Below are 15,762 nucleotides of genomic sequence, written 5' to 3' on the forward strand. Positions count from 1 at the left end.
ACAGAGATTGTACTTCATCCATATTGTACTTCAAGAGTTACCTCCTGAGACATCCACTTTTTTAGATTCATATAATTGTTAAGAAACTTTTTCCTTAAGTTCAAATGGAATTTGGGGAAGAGGCAGTATAAAATAGTGGATAGAGCACTGGACTTAGAGTTAAAAAGACTTAGATTCAAGTTCTGCCTCAGATTTTTACTAGCTGTGTGGAGTTACTCTAACCTTTCAGATGGATCATCTAGAAAATAAGGGCAGTGAGATTCAGTGATCTCAAGCTTTAAATCTACAGTCCTATGTTTTACCCCCCTGCACTTTCCATACTTTGGTCCTACCTAGTTCTTCCCATTTGATAGAGACAGAAAAGGTGTCTAATCACTCTTTATACATAACAATCCTTCAAATACTTAGAGGTAACTCTAATGTTTTCTACTAATCTCTTCTTATGCAAGCTAAAATGTCTGGTTCATTCGACCTGTTTTTAGATGACTTGTCTTTTAGTCTCCTTGTATTCCTGGTGGCTCTCTTCTTTTCACATTCCATTTAATACATGTTCTTCCTAAAATGCTTACCAAGGCACTGAGGGATTTAGCCCCTCTCATTCTGGACACTCTGCTTCTATTAAATTGTACTGTTGACTGATAAGGAGTTTTCAGTCTACTCCAATCCTCAGATCTTTTTCACTATTCAGTCTCCCTTTTCCTAGTTGATATTTTTGTAAACTCAAATGTGGGACTTCTGCCTGTGTTCATCTTTATCTTCTTGGATTGGTGCTTTCATCACAGTGCCTGGCACATCATGCTTGATTCATAAATGCCAGTGGACTACTGAAATCCTTTTGGATTCTGATTTTCTCATCCATTTATTTGAAAGTCTCTCCAAGCTTCATGGCATCCATAAGTCAGTTAAGCATGTCATCTAAAAAGATATGAATTCCTCAAAGGCAAAACCCGTTTACTTTATTTTTGTCTCTGATACTGTGTGTGTGTGTGTGTGTGTGTGTGTGTATTTATATAAATTAATCTGTGATGTCACATCTCCAGTGATGCTGGTGGTTGCCTATACCTGCCTGCTTTCCCTGTGTTATTCTTGTCCATGTCTTCCCATCACAGGAGATCCATCTAACATGCTTTTTGATTTCTCCTGTATTATAAGGATACTAGTGGAGCAAATAATAACAACTAACATTTATATAGGGCTTACTCTATACCAAGTCCTATGTCAAGCATTTTGGTAATTCTCACAACAACCCTGCAAGAGTAGGAACTGAGGTAAAAGAGGTTAAGTGACTTGTTCAGGGTCACACAGTTATTAAGTATCTAAATAACTAAGTTATTAAGTACACTATTCACTGCAGCACCTAGTTAGTTCAGATTATGAATTATCCATCAATTAACCTTGACTTGCTTTTGCTCTTTTGTTCCTTTGATGTCTGTCATCCTTTACTCCACTTCTCCTTTAGGATTCCTTGTTTTTGATGTGTTACATCTATCATAGGCTACTCTATTATCTTATTTCAATAATTTAAAGATTGTTCTATGATTTACAGTCTTATAACATTAGCAAAATGTTGGACCTTGTTTCAGGGAAGATTATAGTTATTAAAAAATCTTTGAAATCTCCCAAAGGCAGCATACCCCCTCTTCATCTTTACTTTTGTTTCAGTTGTGTTTAATCAACCATTAGAGGTCTTCCTGACAAATATACTGGAGTGGTTTGCATTTTCCTTCTCCAGTTTATTTCACAGATGTGGAACTGAGACAAACATGGTAAAGTGATTTGCCCAGGGTCACACAGCTAATAAATGTCTAAGGCCGGATTTGAACTCAGGACGATGAATCTTCCAAATTCAGTGCTCTATCTACTGTACCACCTAGCTGCCCTCTTTATCTTCAAAACAGGTGACTAATAAATGTTAGTTGAATTTGTTTAATTTAGCATGTCTTCTTCAGTCAATTAATCATCAAGCATTTATTAAGCATCTATTATGTGTAAGATGCTTACACTTTCCTCCAGACTGAGATCAATCCATTAATCACAATTAGTACATTTATTAGCTAGTTCCAAGATCACAGCTTACTGCTACATCTTTCTATTTTGTTCATGAGGATTAACATTTCACTGATCTAGTTATATGTATTGAAGAGTCCTCCTCATTTCTGAAAGTCAAGACATTTACCTATCTCCAGTTCTGGAATACTTCCCATTTAGTTCTTTAAAAAATTTTTAAAATTTAATTTTTCCATTAAAATTATTTTCTTTCTCTGTGCAAAAAATTTTTTAAATTCTGTGTATACATATACACATATACATGAATGACACACATACTCACAGATACACAGAAGAAAAAAGAGAAAAGCCTTGTAACAAATATGAATAGTCATGCAAAACAAATTCCTCCATTGGCTATCAGAAAATGTAGGTTCCATTTGACAGTATGAATTCATCACCACTCTGGTCAGAAGGAAGAAAGGAGCATGCTTCAGCTTTCCTTTGAATTTGTGGTGGTTCACTGTATTGATTAGAATTCTTGGGACTTTCTAAGTTGTTTTTTACTGTCATATATTTGTAAAGTTATCCTTGTTCTACTCACTTCATACAAGTCTTTTCAGATTTCTATGAAATCATCTTTCTTACACCTTGACTTACATGAACTGAGCAAAACCAGGGAAACATTGTACAGAGTAACAGCAATATTGTACAATAATCAGCTGTGAATGACTTAACTATTCTCAGCAGTACAATGATCCAAGACAGTTCCAAAGAAATTATGCTATTCATCTGCAGAAAAAGAATGAATGGAGTTAAATGAATACTTTTTCCTTTATTTTCTTGGGTGATTTTGATTTTTGGTCTCTTTTCTTTCACTTCATGACTAATATGGAAATATATTGTACACAACTGTATATGTATAACCAAGTTTTAAAAAATGATTATAAAACCATTTTGCATATAATTGAGAAAAAAATAAATTTTGTAACAAAAAAGAAATTATCTTTCTTCATTTATTGTGCCACATTGTTTTCCATTATTCTACCATCTCCCAATTATTGAGGCTTTCCTTAATTTCCAGTTGATTGCTATTATGAGAAGAGATGCTATAAAAATTGTAGTCCTTTGGTATCTCTAGTTCAAAGTATATGTACAGTTTAACATTTGTAAATTGCTTTCTAGATGTCTGGACAAACAACTAGCAGTGTTATCATCCACTTTAAATTACAATTCTTGTCATCATGGATTTGAACTTCCATAGAGTTCTATCAGTGTTATCAACTCAAATCTATTCAGAGGATTGGGAGTTTTATTTTTTTATATGTGGGGGGGGGAATGTTGAAAACAGTGAAAGGAGGGGGAAGTATGAAACTTTATGCAGAATAAATCTTTTATATAGATGTTAAGCATTACAATCTCATGATTAATTACCCAGAAAAGAACATGATATTCTAGTTATCAATGTTTGCACTATCTCTGGAAGCATCTCAGGTTTAAATATGAGAGTTCTAGGCAATAACTATAAAAGAGGTATTTTTTAGCATGAGGTTTACAATTGTGAAGCACTGAGAGGCCTGCCTGAAGTAGCAAGGACCCAGAAGTTGCTCCCCTTCTCATTTTGGTGAGAAGGAAGAGGAAAACATGCCTTTTCCCTTATTTGAAGAGCTAAATTCTATGCATATGAAATAAGTAGAGAATGATTTCAATGAAGCATGGTAAATACATGAAAGGTTAGTGCTCTGGTACAAAAGTAACTCTTCTACCCTCCCTTTTTTTTTATTAAAGATTTTATTTGAGTTTTACAATTTCCCCCCAATCTTACTTCCCTCCCCCCCCACCATGGAAAGCAATCTGTCAGTCTTTACTTTGTTTCCATGTTGTACATTGATCCAAATTGAGTGTGATGAGAGAGAAATCATATCCTTAAGGAAGAAACAAAAAGTATACATGATAACAAGATCAGATAATAAGATATCTGGTTTATTTCCTAAATTAAAGGGAATAGTCTTTGAACTTTGTTCAAACTCCACGGTTCTTGGATATAGATGGTATTCTCCATTGCAGACAGCCCAAAATTGTCCCTGGTTGTTGCACTGATGGAACGAGCAAGTCCATCAAGGTTGAACATCACCCCCATGTTGCTGTTAGGGTGTACAGTGTTTTTCTGGTTCTGCTCATCTCACTCAGCATCAGTTCATGCAAATCCCTCCAGGCTTCTCTGAATTCCCATCCCTCCTGGTTTCTAATAGAACAATAGTGTTCTATGGCATACATATACCACAGTTTGCTAAGCCATTCCCCAATTGAAGGACATTTACTTGATTTCCAATTCTTTGCCACCACAAACAGTGCTGCTATGAATATTTTTGTACAAGTGATTTTTTTACCCTTTTCCATCATCTCTTCAGGGTATAGACCCAGTAGTGGTATTGCTCATTTTTGTTGCCCTTTGGGTGTAGTTCCAAATTTCTCTCCAGAAAAGTTGGATAAGTTCACAGCTCCACCACCAGTGTAATAGTGTCCCAGATTTCCCACAACCCTTCCAACAATGATCATTATCCTTTCTGGTCATATTGGCCAGTCTAAGAGATGTGAGGTGGTACCTCAGAGAGGCTTTAATTTGCATTTCTCTAATAATGATTTAGAGCAATTTTTCATATGGCTATGGATTGCTTTAATCTCATTTGTAAATTGCCTTTGCATATCCTTTGACCATTTGTCAATTGGGGAATGGCTTTTTTTAAAAGAAAAATATGACACAGTTCTCTGTATATTTTAGAAATGAGTCCTTTGTCAGAATCATTAGTTGTAAAGATTGTTTCCCAATTTATTACATTTAAAAGTAACTCTTCTTTTTCACTTTGTAGGTAGCCAGAGTCCTGTGGTGGTACTACTTCTCCAAACTGATAGAATTCATGGATACAATCTTCTTTGTTCTGAGGAAGAAAACCAGTCAGATTACTTTTCTCCATGTGTACCATCATACTTCAATGTTTAACATCTGGTGGTGTGTTCTAAATTGGATACCATGTGGACAAAGTAAGGATTTGGTCATTCATTCACTTCTTGATAAATGTTATCCTGACCCTAACAGTTCAATCCTTAGTAGTGTAGCATCAGCATCAGCTGCAATAACAGAGGTTGATATCTCAGATCTCTAGACCCCAAAGATTGATTCAGGTTTCCAGGATACAAGATGAACAAAATCAGGAATAATTTTTTTATCTAAAATTTTTATCTAAAATTTGAAGCAATTTTGCAAAGCATCAGAAGCTTTTTAAATATCCACATTTGCACATTAATACTTTAGTTAGTATAGCTGTGAGTATTCCAATGACTACACACTAGTATCTATGATCACAGATAATGATGTGGTTTACATTAGTGCCTTGCTTTTTTTCCTCCATTCTCAAAAATAGAAATTACTTCTGTAATCAAATATTTAGGTTCATAAATATATTCAGTATTTACAAAAGCAGAATGGGTCAAATATACATCAGATGGCTTGACCAGAGATTGGGAACTCTATCTTGATATTCTTACTTAAAATTCCATAGACATGTAACTGGATTTCACCCATTAATGAAAAAAATGCAAATTGAAACCAGTGTGAAACAGAAAATAAAATCTTTTGGCATCTTTCCCAGAAGGATTTGAATTTAATTTCTTCAATTGCTAATAGAAGTGGGCAAGCTACTAGAGAGTCCAAAGAATAATGAACAAACTTTAGTTTGTTCCTCAGATTTAAAAATAAATCCTGAAACAACAGCCATACCCACAGACTCCTGGTTAGTGTTAATAGAATATTTTGCAAGTAACAAACTGCATGCAGGATTGATTATTATGAGAATGATATTTAGTAGATGTTCATATATTTGTCTTTGTTAGTGAAGGTCAGAGGAACTCAGTTGAGTGAAAAATATCATTACTAAACTTCCTTGAATGTTCTGTCCAATGACCTAATATAAAAATCAATAACTGTATTTTTGTGAAAGTAAAAATAATTTATCCAATGATATGTTCAATTAACCAAAATTTTAATGAGGGTAGTGTGGAATAATGGATATGTCACTGAACTTGGGTTCATCAGGAAGATCCTGCCTCATGAAGTTAGCTGTGGGACCCTGGGTAAGCTGCTAAATCTCCTAAACTAAGTTCTAATTTCTAAAACTGAAATTAAAAATACCTATATTACTTACCTCACAAGGTTCTGGAGATCAAGTGAAATCATGTAGGAAAAGCACTTTATAAATCTTAAAGCTAACATGTATGGCAATTACTATTGGTACATCTGTTTCCCTATTTATCAAACAGATAAAAGGTCTATTACTTTGGGAATTATTGTACAAGATTGGTATCCTTTGTTTTGAATTCCTCAGAAAAATAAAATGCAGTCACTTTTATTACATAAATGGACAAATAGGATGAAGAGACAGGTTGTTAGCCTTTAGCTTCAACATGGTGGTATAAGGATGCAGAAAAGAAATGTAGGAATTCCAGAGTGGGAAGCCAGATCTGTCCCACCCCATCCCAACACCATTTGTCACCATATTATTCAAAATTATCTGTCTCTGCTTATCAGATACTTTGATATCACAGGGAAGTTTTTAAAGATTGGGTGATTATAATATGGCAAGGTAGCCATACAACCACCTTCTCCAAAACATAAATGGTTGCTACAGGTAAGCCTTTCTCTAAGCTTTAGTACAGGTATGTATTTGCACATTTGGACAAACTGCAGCATGAATTTACTGTATATATTCAAAGTTGCACTTTAAATACATACTGCATATGTATTTAAACATCAAAGTATTACCCAGGAGAACTACAAAATGGTATTACATTAACTTTTGGCATTAGGGTCCTAAACTCAGAGCTGGAATGAACCTCAAAAACCAACTAGTCTAGTCTTCTCATTTTATATTCTCATTTTATATTCCATTACACATTAAATGCCTCCCATATTGAAGGCACTATGCTTGGAGCTAGGGCACTTGCTAAGATAAATAAGACACATCTTTGCACATAAAGAAGTTTATAGATCAGTAGGGGTAATAAGGCATGCAGGAAAAAAGAAAACCTGTCATTCAAAATAAAATGTAAGGTGCATTAAGGGATATTATCAAGCACTATGAGGTTTCACAGGAGCAAATGAACGTTTTTAAATAGAGGAGCTCCAGGGAAGGCTTTATGGAAGAAGTATTGGAATATAAAATTTGACTTTGGATAGGTAGGACCTCAAACCAAAGATGGGCTAAAGACAGCATAGCCTATCTTATCATTTAGTCATTAAGCATTTATTTATGGAATGACTTTGGATACTCTGTTTTATATTTCCATATCCATTTGGTCGATGCTCATAACATGTTTGCTAATTGATTATAGTCAGATTAACTGCAAGCCAGGAGCATGTGTCATCTTCATTAGTCTAATAAACACAAATCAGGGAATCTGATGATAATTGCAGCCTTTTTGGAAAAAAGTAAAAGATCTACAATGCAGTCCTTCCAACAATAAACTTGTCCTAAATATTTAGAGTAATGGCATAACCAGTGTAGAGCTTTTAGAGTAATTATTATTAGTATTATTAGAATTACTTGATAATTTCTATTCTCTATACACAGAAAAGAACTTTTTTTAAACAAACAATAATTGTATTTTGATCTCAATGAGCTTCATCAAGATTTCTAAAATAGTCATTCTCATGCTATATTTTTCACAGGTTTTTTTGGACCAACATTGAACAGTTTTATCCACATTCTAATGTACTCCTACTATGGACTTTCAGTGATTCCATCTATGCACAAGTATCTGTGGTGGAAGAAATACCTCACACAGGCACAACTGGTATGTTAACCTTTATTTCAACTTTTTTTTCCTTTTATAGGCAGCATATAGGTAACATCCATATACTTTCATGGAAGAGGGAAGATACCCAAGATCTCTCTATCCTGTTAAAAGATGATAAATTTGATGGTTGACTTTTTAAGAACTAATCCTTTTATCTTTGGGAGTATCCTTTGTACACGTGGGTAGGTTAGGTGCTACTTTGAAATAGACAAGAAGTTATAAAACCTTAGAATATCAAGGCTCAAAAGAACTCTGGAGAACATCTATTCCCCTCATTTTACAAATGGGGAACATAAGATATGAAGATCAAGATCAAACAGCTAATTACTGGCAGAACTAGGACTGGAACCCAAGTCTCCTGACTCTTGAGCTAGTATTCTTTCAGTTCCATCACATTGCTTCTTTATTTTTTTTTGGTGGGGGGGCGTTTAGGTTTTTGCAAGGCAAATGGGGTAAAGTGGCTTGCCCAAGGCCACATAGCTAGGTAATTATTAAGTGTCTGAGACTGGATTTGAACCTAGGTACTCCTGACTCCAGGGCAGGGCTGTTGCTTTATCCACTATGCCACCTAGCCACCCCCTACATTGCTTCTTTAAAAAAGAAACTTTCCAAACTTATTCATAGGCTAAAATCTTTTTTCCCCTAAATCAGATAAGTAGCATCTCTATTCATTCAATAGAAAGAGAATTGGGGAGGAAATCAGTCTTTTGGAGGGGAAGAGAGGAAATGTCATAGATTTAAGGGGTTCCCAGTTTAGAAAGGACTTAACCAATACAGTCTGGTACTTTCTTTGCAATTTTTAGGCTTAGAGATTTGCCTGGGGGCACTAACTTGGCTGTGATCAGAGATAGGACTTAATGTTGCTTTTTTGAATCTAAGACTAGCCTTCTTTTCTTTCTGCAGTATGTAAATATACAATTGACATTAAAAAGAAAGCTGTGACTTAGAGAAGTCAAAGATCATAGATTTAGTGCTGGAGATAACATTAGAAGTCATCTAGTCCTACCCCCTCATCTCATAAAAGAAAACTAAAGCTCAGAGGGGTTGCACAAATAAATAAGTTGCAAAACTAGGACTTGAACCCAGGTCTTCAAATCTAATCCTAGCTGTGTGACCCCGGGCAAGTCACTTAATCTTGCTTGCCTCAAATGAGGTGGAGAAGGAAATAGCAAACCACTTCAGTACCTTTACCCCCGCCAAAAAAAACCAGTGGAGTCACGAGTCAGAATGATTGAAAACAACTGAAAAATGAACTTCAATTCTAAATTCAGAATTCTTTTCCCTGTGCTGCACAACCTCTGAAAACATAGTTATATAGAATATATTTAGTTATATATTATATATTTCATATAATGAATATTTAAATGCTTATATTCTACCTAGGATAAAAGATTTCTGTTGAAATTATTCTGATATTTCTTACTATGATACTCAGTAAAACATAAGGAATAAGTCTTATGATTTCAAAGTAGATTTTATGTGACTCAAAAGTTGAATCATCCATAACTTTGATTTTTATGTGACTTTTACAGATCCAGTTTGTGCTGACCATATCACACACCTTAAGTGCAGTTGTGATACCTTGTGGCTTTCCTTTTGGCTGTCTCATCTTCCAGTCTTCCTACATGCTCACATTAGTCATCTTATTCTTAAATTTTTACGTTCAGGTGAGTTGAACATAAGTATTCTCTGATGAAAAAGAATTTATCTTTTTTCCTAGATGTCTCCATCCTGACATCACATATATGATTCCTTTGTACTTTCAAAGACTGAGATTTTAGAGTGATGTCTCATATGATAATTTAGCCTGGTCCAGGAAGTCTTACATGCAAAAACAAACAAAAGAAGATATGTTTTATAAATGGGCTTTTTTTTTTAAATCTTGCTGTTATGCTACCAGTCAGAGTTGTGGCTTCATTTTTCCTTTTGGAAAAATTACTTTCAAATTATCAAATGAAGGAAGGTCATGTTTGCTTTTTTCTTATCAAGTGATTAGAAAAATTTACTATACCCAGAAAAGTAGATGGATTCAATATACAATTTAATAACAACTTTTTTATTTAAGAACTGATGACAAAATATAGGCCTCAAATGAATGAGATTGTAAATTAATCTCTTATAAAAAGACATTTGATATGCAAAACAATTTTTGAAATTGTATTTGATTGTGGTTTCTATAGAGAAGCAAAGAGTTCCTTCTTATTTCCTACTTGTGTTTGCTAAAATTATTGCTTAATAGTTTTAGCCAAATTATAGTCAGAGGAACTTGTACTTTGACAACTTTTCGATCTGTTATTGAAATTGGCTAGCTACAGAAGATAAATATTCTATAAGATTATCTAGGGATGATTGCAGATGAAATAGATCAAGTTGCCAAAGATTGTATTAGAGAGGGCTAAGAGTGTTACTCTCTTTGCTACTTCATAACCAGAAACAAAGAAGAGCAGATGTTAGTCCAGTAATGTATGGATCTGGGTGCTCTGGCTCAAATTAAACCAAAGCTCTATGTAAATAAAGTATATGATGTGAATAAAGTTGATATCCTTGACTGACTTAAAAACAATTTCCTTGCTTAGCCTTTGCAGGTGAACTCATATATTTTGGCAGAATAGTGGGGAATGACACAAGCCAATTCAGATCTGGATCAGAACCCTGGCTTCTCCTGCTTACAGCCTCAATAGCATTTGATTGTAAAATGTTATGTCCTTATATAAGCAGGTTTTCAAACATGCTTGGATTGACCTCTTTGAGTCTAAAAACTTGGTTGAACTTTCTCAAAACATAATCATTGCACAGTAGTCACATTAGAGACATATAGGCTAGTGCAGAATATGTGAAATAAGCAAGATTTTATTGAAAACTATGCAACTACTTTGACACTTATTTTTATGTATAAATAGAGCTCAGAGGATATTCTAGCTTTGAACAAAGGAGAATTCTACGTTCATTTATTAAGCAGCTATTAAACATAATAGGTGCACTATGCTCAGGGGTGGAAATAGACAAAACTAAAACATTTCCAGCCCTCAAGAAGTTTACATTCTATTGATGAGAAACAATAGGCACACTGATAAGTAAACATAAAACATGTACAAATCATATCTACAAGGGAATTTGGGAGGGAGAAGAGGAGACATCAGCAAAGGTGAGGGGCAGGGATCAGGAATTAGATTACAGTCTCACGTGGGAGGAGAAGGCTACCAAGCTGAGCCTTGAAAGAAGCTAGAAGTTTGGAAAGTGAAAGTGAAGAAGGGATGCCCTCTAGGCCTATAGAGCAGTCTTTGCAAAGACACGAAGTCAGAAGATAAAAGGTTGTGTTCAGGGAACAGAAATTAAGCCAATTTGACTTAGAAAGTTTAGTGAATAAAAAGGAATAATATACAGTAAGCCTGGAAAGGAAAAGATCAGCAGCAGCCATATTGTGAAGAGGCAAAAGTCCATCATTTTCAAAAGTTTTAAGTAGTGTTCAGGAAAAAAGTTAGAGATATAGAAAAGCTCTCACTGAAATACTTTTCTTTCTGATTTGCCTATCCAACAGACATACCGGAAAAAGCCTCTGCAACAAGATACAAAAGAGAAACTTACAGAGAAAGAAGTCACAAATGGTTTTCCCAAAGTTCATATCACTGCAGTTAATGGAATTGGGAACAAGAAAGCACAGTGAAAATAGAAAAAAATAACAGAAAACAATGGAACCTAAGAAATTCTTTTGTTTTAAAACAAAAACTGAGTTGAAACAGTTCTTTTAAGTTTTAGTACAAACTGACATCTGTTGTTTATAAATCATTTGTACCAAAAATGTATTATTAATTCATTGCTATTAGGTTTAACATATTTACTAAATGTTTTGGTCAAAGGTTAACCACTGAGATGATGCTGAAAATTTTAGATCTCAACGTTAATGTAAAAAACCTCCCAAGTGCCCTCCCACCCCCATGTTTCTTTTTTTTATGATGCCTTATATACTATTTTCCAAGTAAATCCAAAGAACATTAAGCATTTTCATGGTAAGCCTTCAAGTAAAAAAAAAAAGTTAGGGTTTTGTTAAGGTTAAAATGTTTAGACTACAGTGTTAGTTATCTTCTAGTCTATATATAGTAGGTAGTAAACACCTGTGGATAGAGAAGTCGATCCATCGGGCTCAATATGGCATAAATCTCTAGAAATCATTTTAAAGAGAAGGTGGAACAAGGAAAGAAAGGGATCAAGTGGAATGTCTTTCTTTCCAAAACCACAATGTACTTTGTCTCACATTCTTTAATTATTTCTTCCAAAAACAATCTTAGTGAATTTGTGATAGAATTTGCTTTTTTTTTAATTTTGAAAATTAGCTAAGAGAGAAAACATGCACTGCCAAATCCTCATAACCACAGAGACTTTGGCTAGGAATCTGACTCTTCAAAAACTCATGGAGTCCTTGGTCCTTTTAAATTATCACTTTCCTATCACAGGTTCAGCCTTTGGTTTAGTTAAGATGCAGGGGGACACTCTGCTCAGTACTAAAAGTACCCTCTGATTCTGGTTGTTCACTCTTATGTCTATGCAATTACTAGAGTCCAATCTTCTCTTCTGTTGGGTTGTTTGCATCACTGACATTTGTTTTGAAATCAGAATTAACTGAGAAATGGAGACAAAAGAGATGAAATTTTTATGGTGCTTATTTTGGACCTAGTTGGAGACATGGCAATAGTTCTCTTATACCAGCTTTTGAAAGCCATTTACATTCTACAGTCACAGAATAAAGAAGTGTACCATAGGATGTACTGCTAAAAAAGAATCCCCTTGGAAAATTAGTGGGATAATGTGCCGGCATTTCTATATTTAATGGGGGCCAACCTTAAAAGCAGAGGAATGCCCTAATGAGAATTCCCCTCTTTCCCTAAAAGAATCTTGAGATTTAATACTATGATCTAACCTGACATTAGAAATAAGAGTTGTCTGAATATTTGAAAGCGATTAATTTCTAGCCTGCAAAATTAGAATGAGCAGCTTTATAATTTTATCCTTTCACCCACACTTGGGCTTACTGCAGATGCTTTACAATTCATCCTGTTGGCATAGTTGCCACAGAAAAGCATTTTAATTGGTAATTTTCTACCCACTTTGTCACCTTTTCCACCTACCCTTAATAACTTTTATTTTCTTATAAAAACTTACGATCACCCCTGATTTCTCGTTCATTCACATTACTCACTTGGGAGGCTTCTGAGTCCACCTTCTGAGAGGTCACCCAAGTACAGTGTCAGTAAATTGTCATTTTGACTACTTGGTTTATCCTTTTCTTACCACAGTTTAACATTATCTTATGAACTTAGACCCATTTCTATTGAGAACAACAGATCAGATTTCCGTTCCATGTTGGAGCCTTCTCACTCTAGGATTTTTTATTTCTGGCATATTGCAAGGAAGTCCGTACTCCTCTAGGGTTCTGTGTATTTAATAATTTCTTCTATCTTGCATTAATTAGCCTCTATCTTTATTCACTGGAGTTGCCTTCTAATAGACCTCCAGGGACACACTTTCAAGCCAGCCTAGCATTTGCACAATGCCTTTTAAATCTAGAGCTAGAGTTGAGAGCAATTGTCATAGCTTCTCTTTGGCTAAAAATAAAACAGGATGAGAAGGATGCTTATTTGAGAAATAAGTTTTTTCTTCAAATCTAGGTCCTAGACAAAACTGAATCTTGTAACAAGTACAATCAAGGTAAAAATGAACTTTTTTACAAAGAGCCATCAAAAAGCCCCATTCACCGGCCCTGCTTCTTCCAGTCAAATTGTTTAGTTATCAGTGAAGCACTAAAAATCCTTGGCTAAATGAGTATTGCACTAGTTGGTCATCTTTTCATGCCACTTAAACCTGAAAAGCAAAGAGGGTAGGTCCGCTTTCATCTGAATCATAGAGTCAAACAGCTGTGAGCATAGGATGGCTCCGGAACCTGCTGGAGGCAGAGATGGAAATCTGACCTTTTGGGGTAACCTTCATAGACAAGCAAGCATTTAAGCTGGCAGTCTTGAATACACAAGTAATTTAATTAATAGTTCAATGTTAGCTCAGAGCTTTCTCCAATTCTAGACTGACCTTTAGTTTCAATGAGGCCTAATTTTAAAATGCATACACATTTATATATAGCTATAATATACATACAAAATCATAAACCAAGGGCTTGGAAAAAGGCACACACTCAATAGCTTTGAAATCTAAGCTATGAGAACAGAATCAGGTGTGTTCCAAATACTTCTGTCTTAAAACACCTTTGAAATATTGTAACTGAAGAACAGAAACATATTGAATTTTTTTAAATGATTTCTTATAAAAACATTGTAAATAAAACTTTTACATGTCTGTCTAATCCTATGTTGTTTAGGAAATAAGTTCAAGCAGAGTTTATTGAGTGGGGAAAAATGCTCTTTTCCCTTAACAGTGAAAAAATAGATTTTAGTAAATAAATGCATCTGTTGATAGTGTTACCCAATAAAAATGAAATGTTCTAAGCAGAATGGAACATGAAAGTTTTCAACTTACTTTTAAAGTGCTATCATTCATGTAATATGTACTGAAGGATAAAATTATTTTCACCTGAGTAGTATCTGTGTTTATTTTTAAGGGAAAAATGTCATTTGTGCTGGTAGGTTGGAGGGAAACAAGTGGGTAAGAAACCAATCTGAATCTTTCCAAAGAGTCAAAGACACTTTCCTTTTTGTGAATGTTTCTGGGTATTTTTCTGTTTGAGACCTGTATAAGGACATCAATTTCTTGTGTTCAAAAAGAAAGGACTTAAGTCTCAAGTATACAGCATCATGATAAGAGTGGGCAGAGAGGCAGGAGAAGCCATTTTTCTTCATATATTAAAAGTGCTCAGTATATGATTGTTATATATTAAATTTATTTTTACCTTAAGCAATTATGTGTCATGATTTTTCCTAAATGTGTTCTTGTTTATAGATCTAAATGTTTTATCACCCAAAAGAATACTTAGAACAAGAAAGGTTTTAAATACTCAGCTCCTTATTTGTTTTGGTGAGATATTAGTTCTTTAGGATAGCGTGTAATAGTAGAATCAGAGAAAGTGAGTTAGGATATTAGCACTGCCATTCCCTGCCTTAGTGATCGGGGCAAATCAATTAACTTCCTCTGGTTTCAGTTTCCTCAAATGTAAAATAAATACTAACAGCTGAAAGGAAGCAGAAAAGATGAAGTAAAAGGTAGCATTTGAGTCAAATTTTGATAGAAACAGGAATCCTAAATTATAATTTTATATAATCTGTGTGGTATATTGGATTTAGGGTTGACCTTTCAGCCAGAAAAATCAGAATTTAAGTTCTGACTTTGACACTTGCTAACTTTATGACCCTAGGCAAAAACGCAACTTCTCCAAGGTTCCAGGCGTGGAGGTCTTTGAGTTAGAGATGAGTTATGGATATGCAACAGTGGAAAGAGTTTTCCACCTGTATTAAATCACAGGTTTGAAAAGAAAACAAGATACCATTTTAACACAAATTCCCCTTGCCTTATTTGCCTCACTTGCGAAACCCAAACAGTATCTTATTTTTTTATTCTATCTATTCAGTTATAATGGCAATAAAAGGAAATGCCTTATCTCTTTTCTCACTCTTATCTCTTTTTTTAATATACCCTATCTCTTTGCACAAAGAAAAGGAAAAGATAGTGTTCTGGTTCTCAGTCTAATGGGGGAGATGGCATACAGACAACTACAATCAGGATAAATGGAGAAATAAGACACTAGAATTAAGAGGGATCAGGAAGGGCTTCCTATAAAAAGTGGGGTTTTAGGTGGGACTTGAAGAAAGTGAAGCCTTGAGATTAGGTGGGAGAACATTTCAGGTTTGGGGGACAACCAAGGAAAATTCCCAGAGTTGGAGCATCATGTTTGAGGAACAGCAAAGAGGCCACTGATCACAGATT

The 15,762-nt window shown here is 34.7% G+C and overlaps 1 protein-coding gene across 4 annotated transcripts in view; it reads left to right on the forward strand.

The window, feature by feature from the left end:
• ELOVL2 (ELOVL fatty acid elongase 2) overlaps positions 1 to 14,751 on the forward strand; it is a 115,875-nt gene extending 101,124 nt beyond the window's left edge. For all 4 annotated transcript variants that reach the window (XM_074208037.1, XM_074208035.1, XM_074208036.1 and 1 more), the window contains 4 exons: positions 4,857 to 5,028; positions 7,712 to 7,836; positions 9,372 to 9,506; positions 11,378 to 14,751. In XM_074208037.1, coding sequence (XP_074064138.1) covers positions 4,857 to 5,028; positions 7,712 to 7,836; positions 9,372 to 9,506; positions 11,378 to 11,503 — 558 coding nt within the window. In that variant the 3' untranslated portion in view covers positions 11,504 to 14,751. The remainder of the gene's footprint in view (positions 1 to 4,856; positions 5,029 to 7,711; positions 7,837 to 9,371; positions 9,507 to 11,377) is intronic.
• The last annotated feature ends 1,011 nt before the right edge of the window (positions 14,752 to 15,762 follow it).

The sequence above is a fragment of the Macrotis lagotis genome, chromosome X, assembly GCF_037893015.1.
Source record: "Macrotis lagotis isolate mMagLag1 chromosome X, bilby.v1.9.chrom.fasta, whole genome shotgun sequence".
In the NCBI taxonomy this organism is placed as follows: Eukaryota; Metazoa; Chordata; class Mammalia; order Peramelemorphia; family Peramelidae; genus Macrotis; species Macrotis lagotis.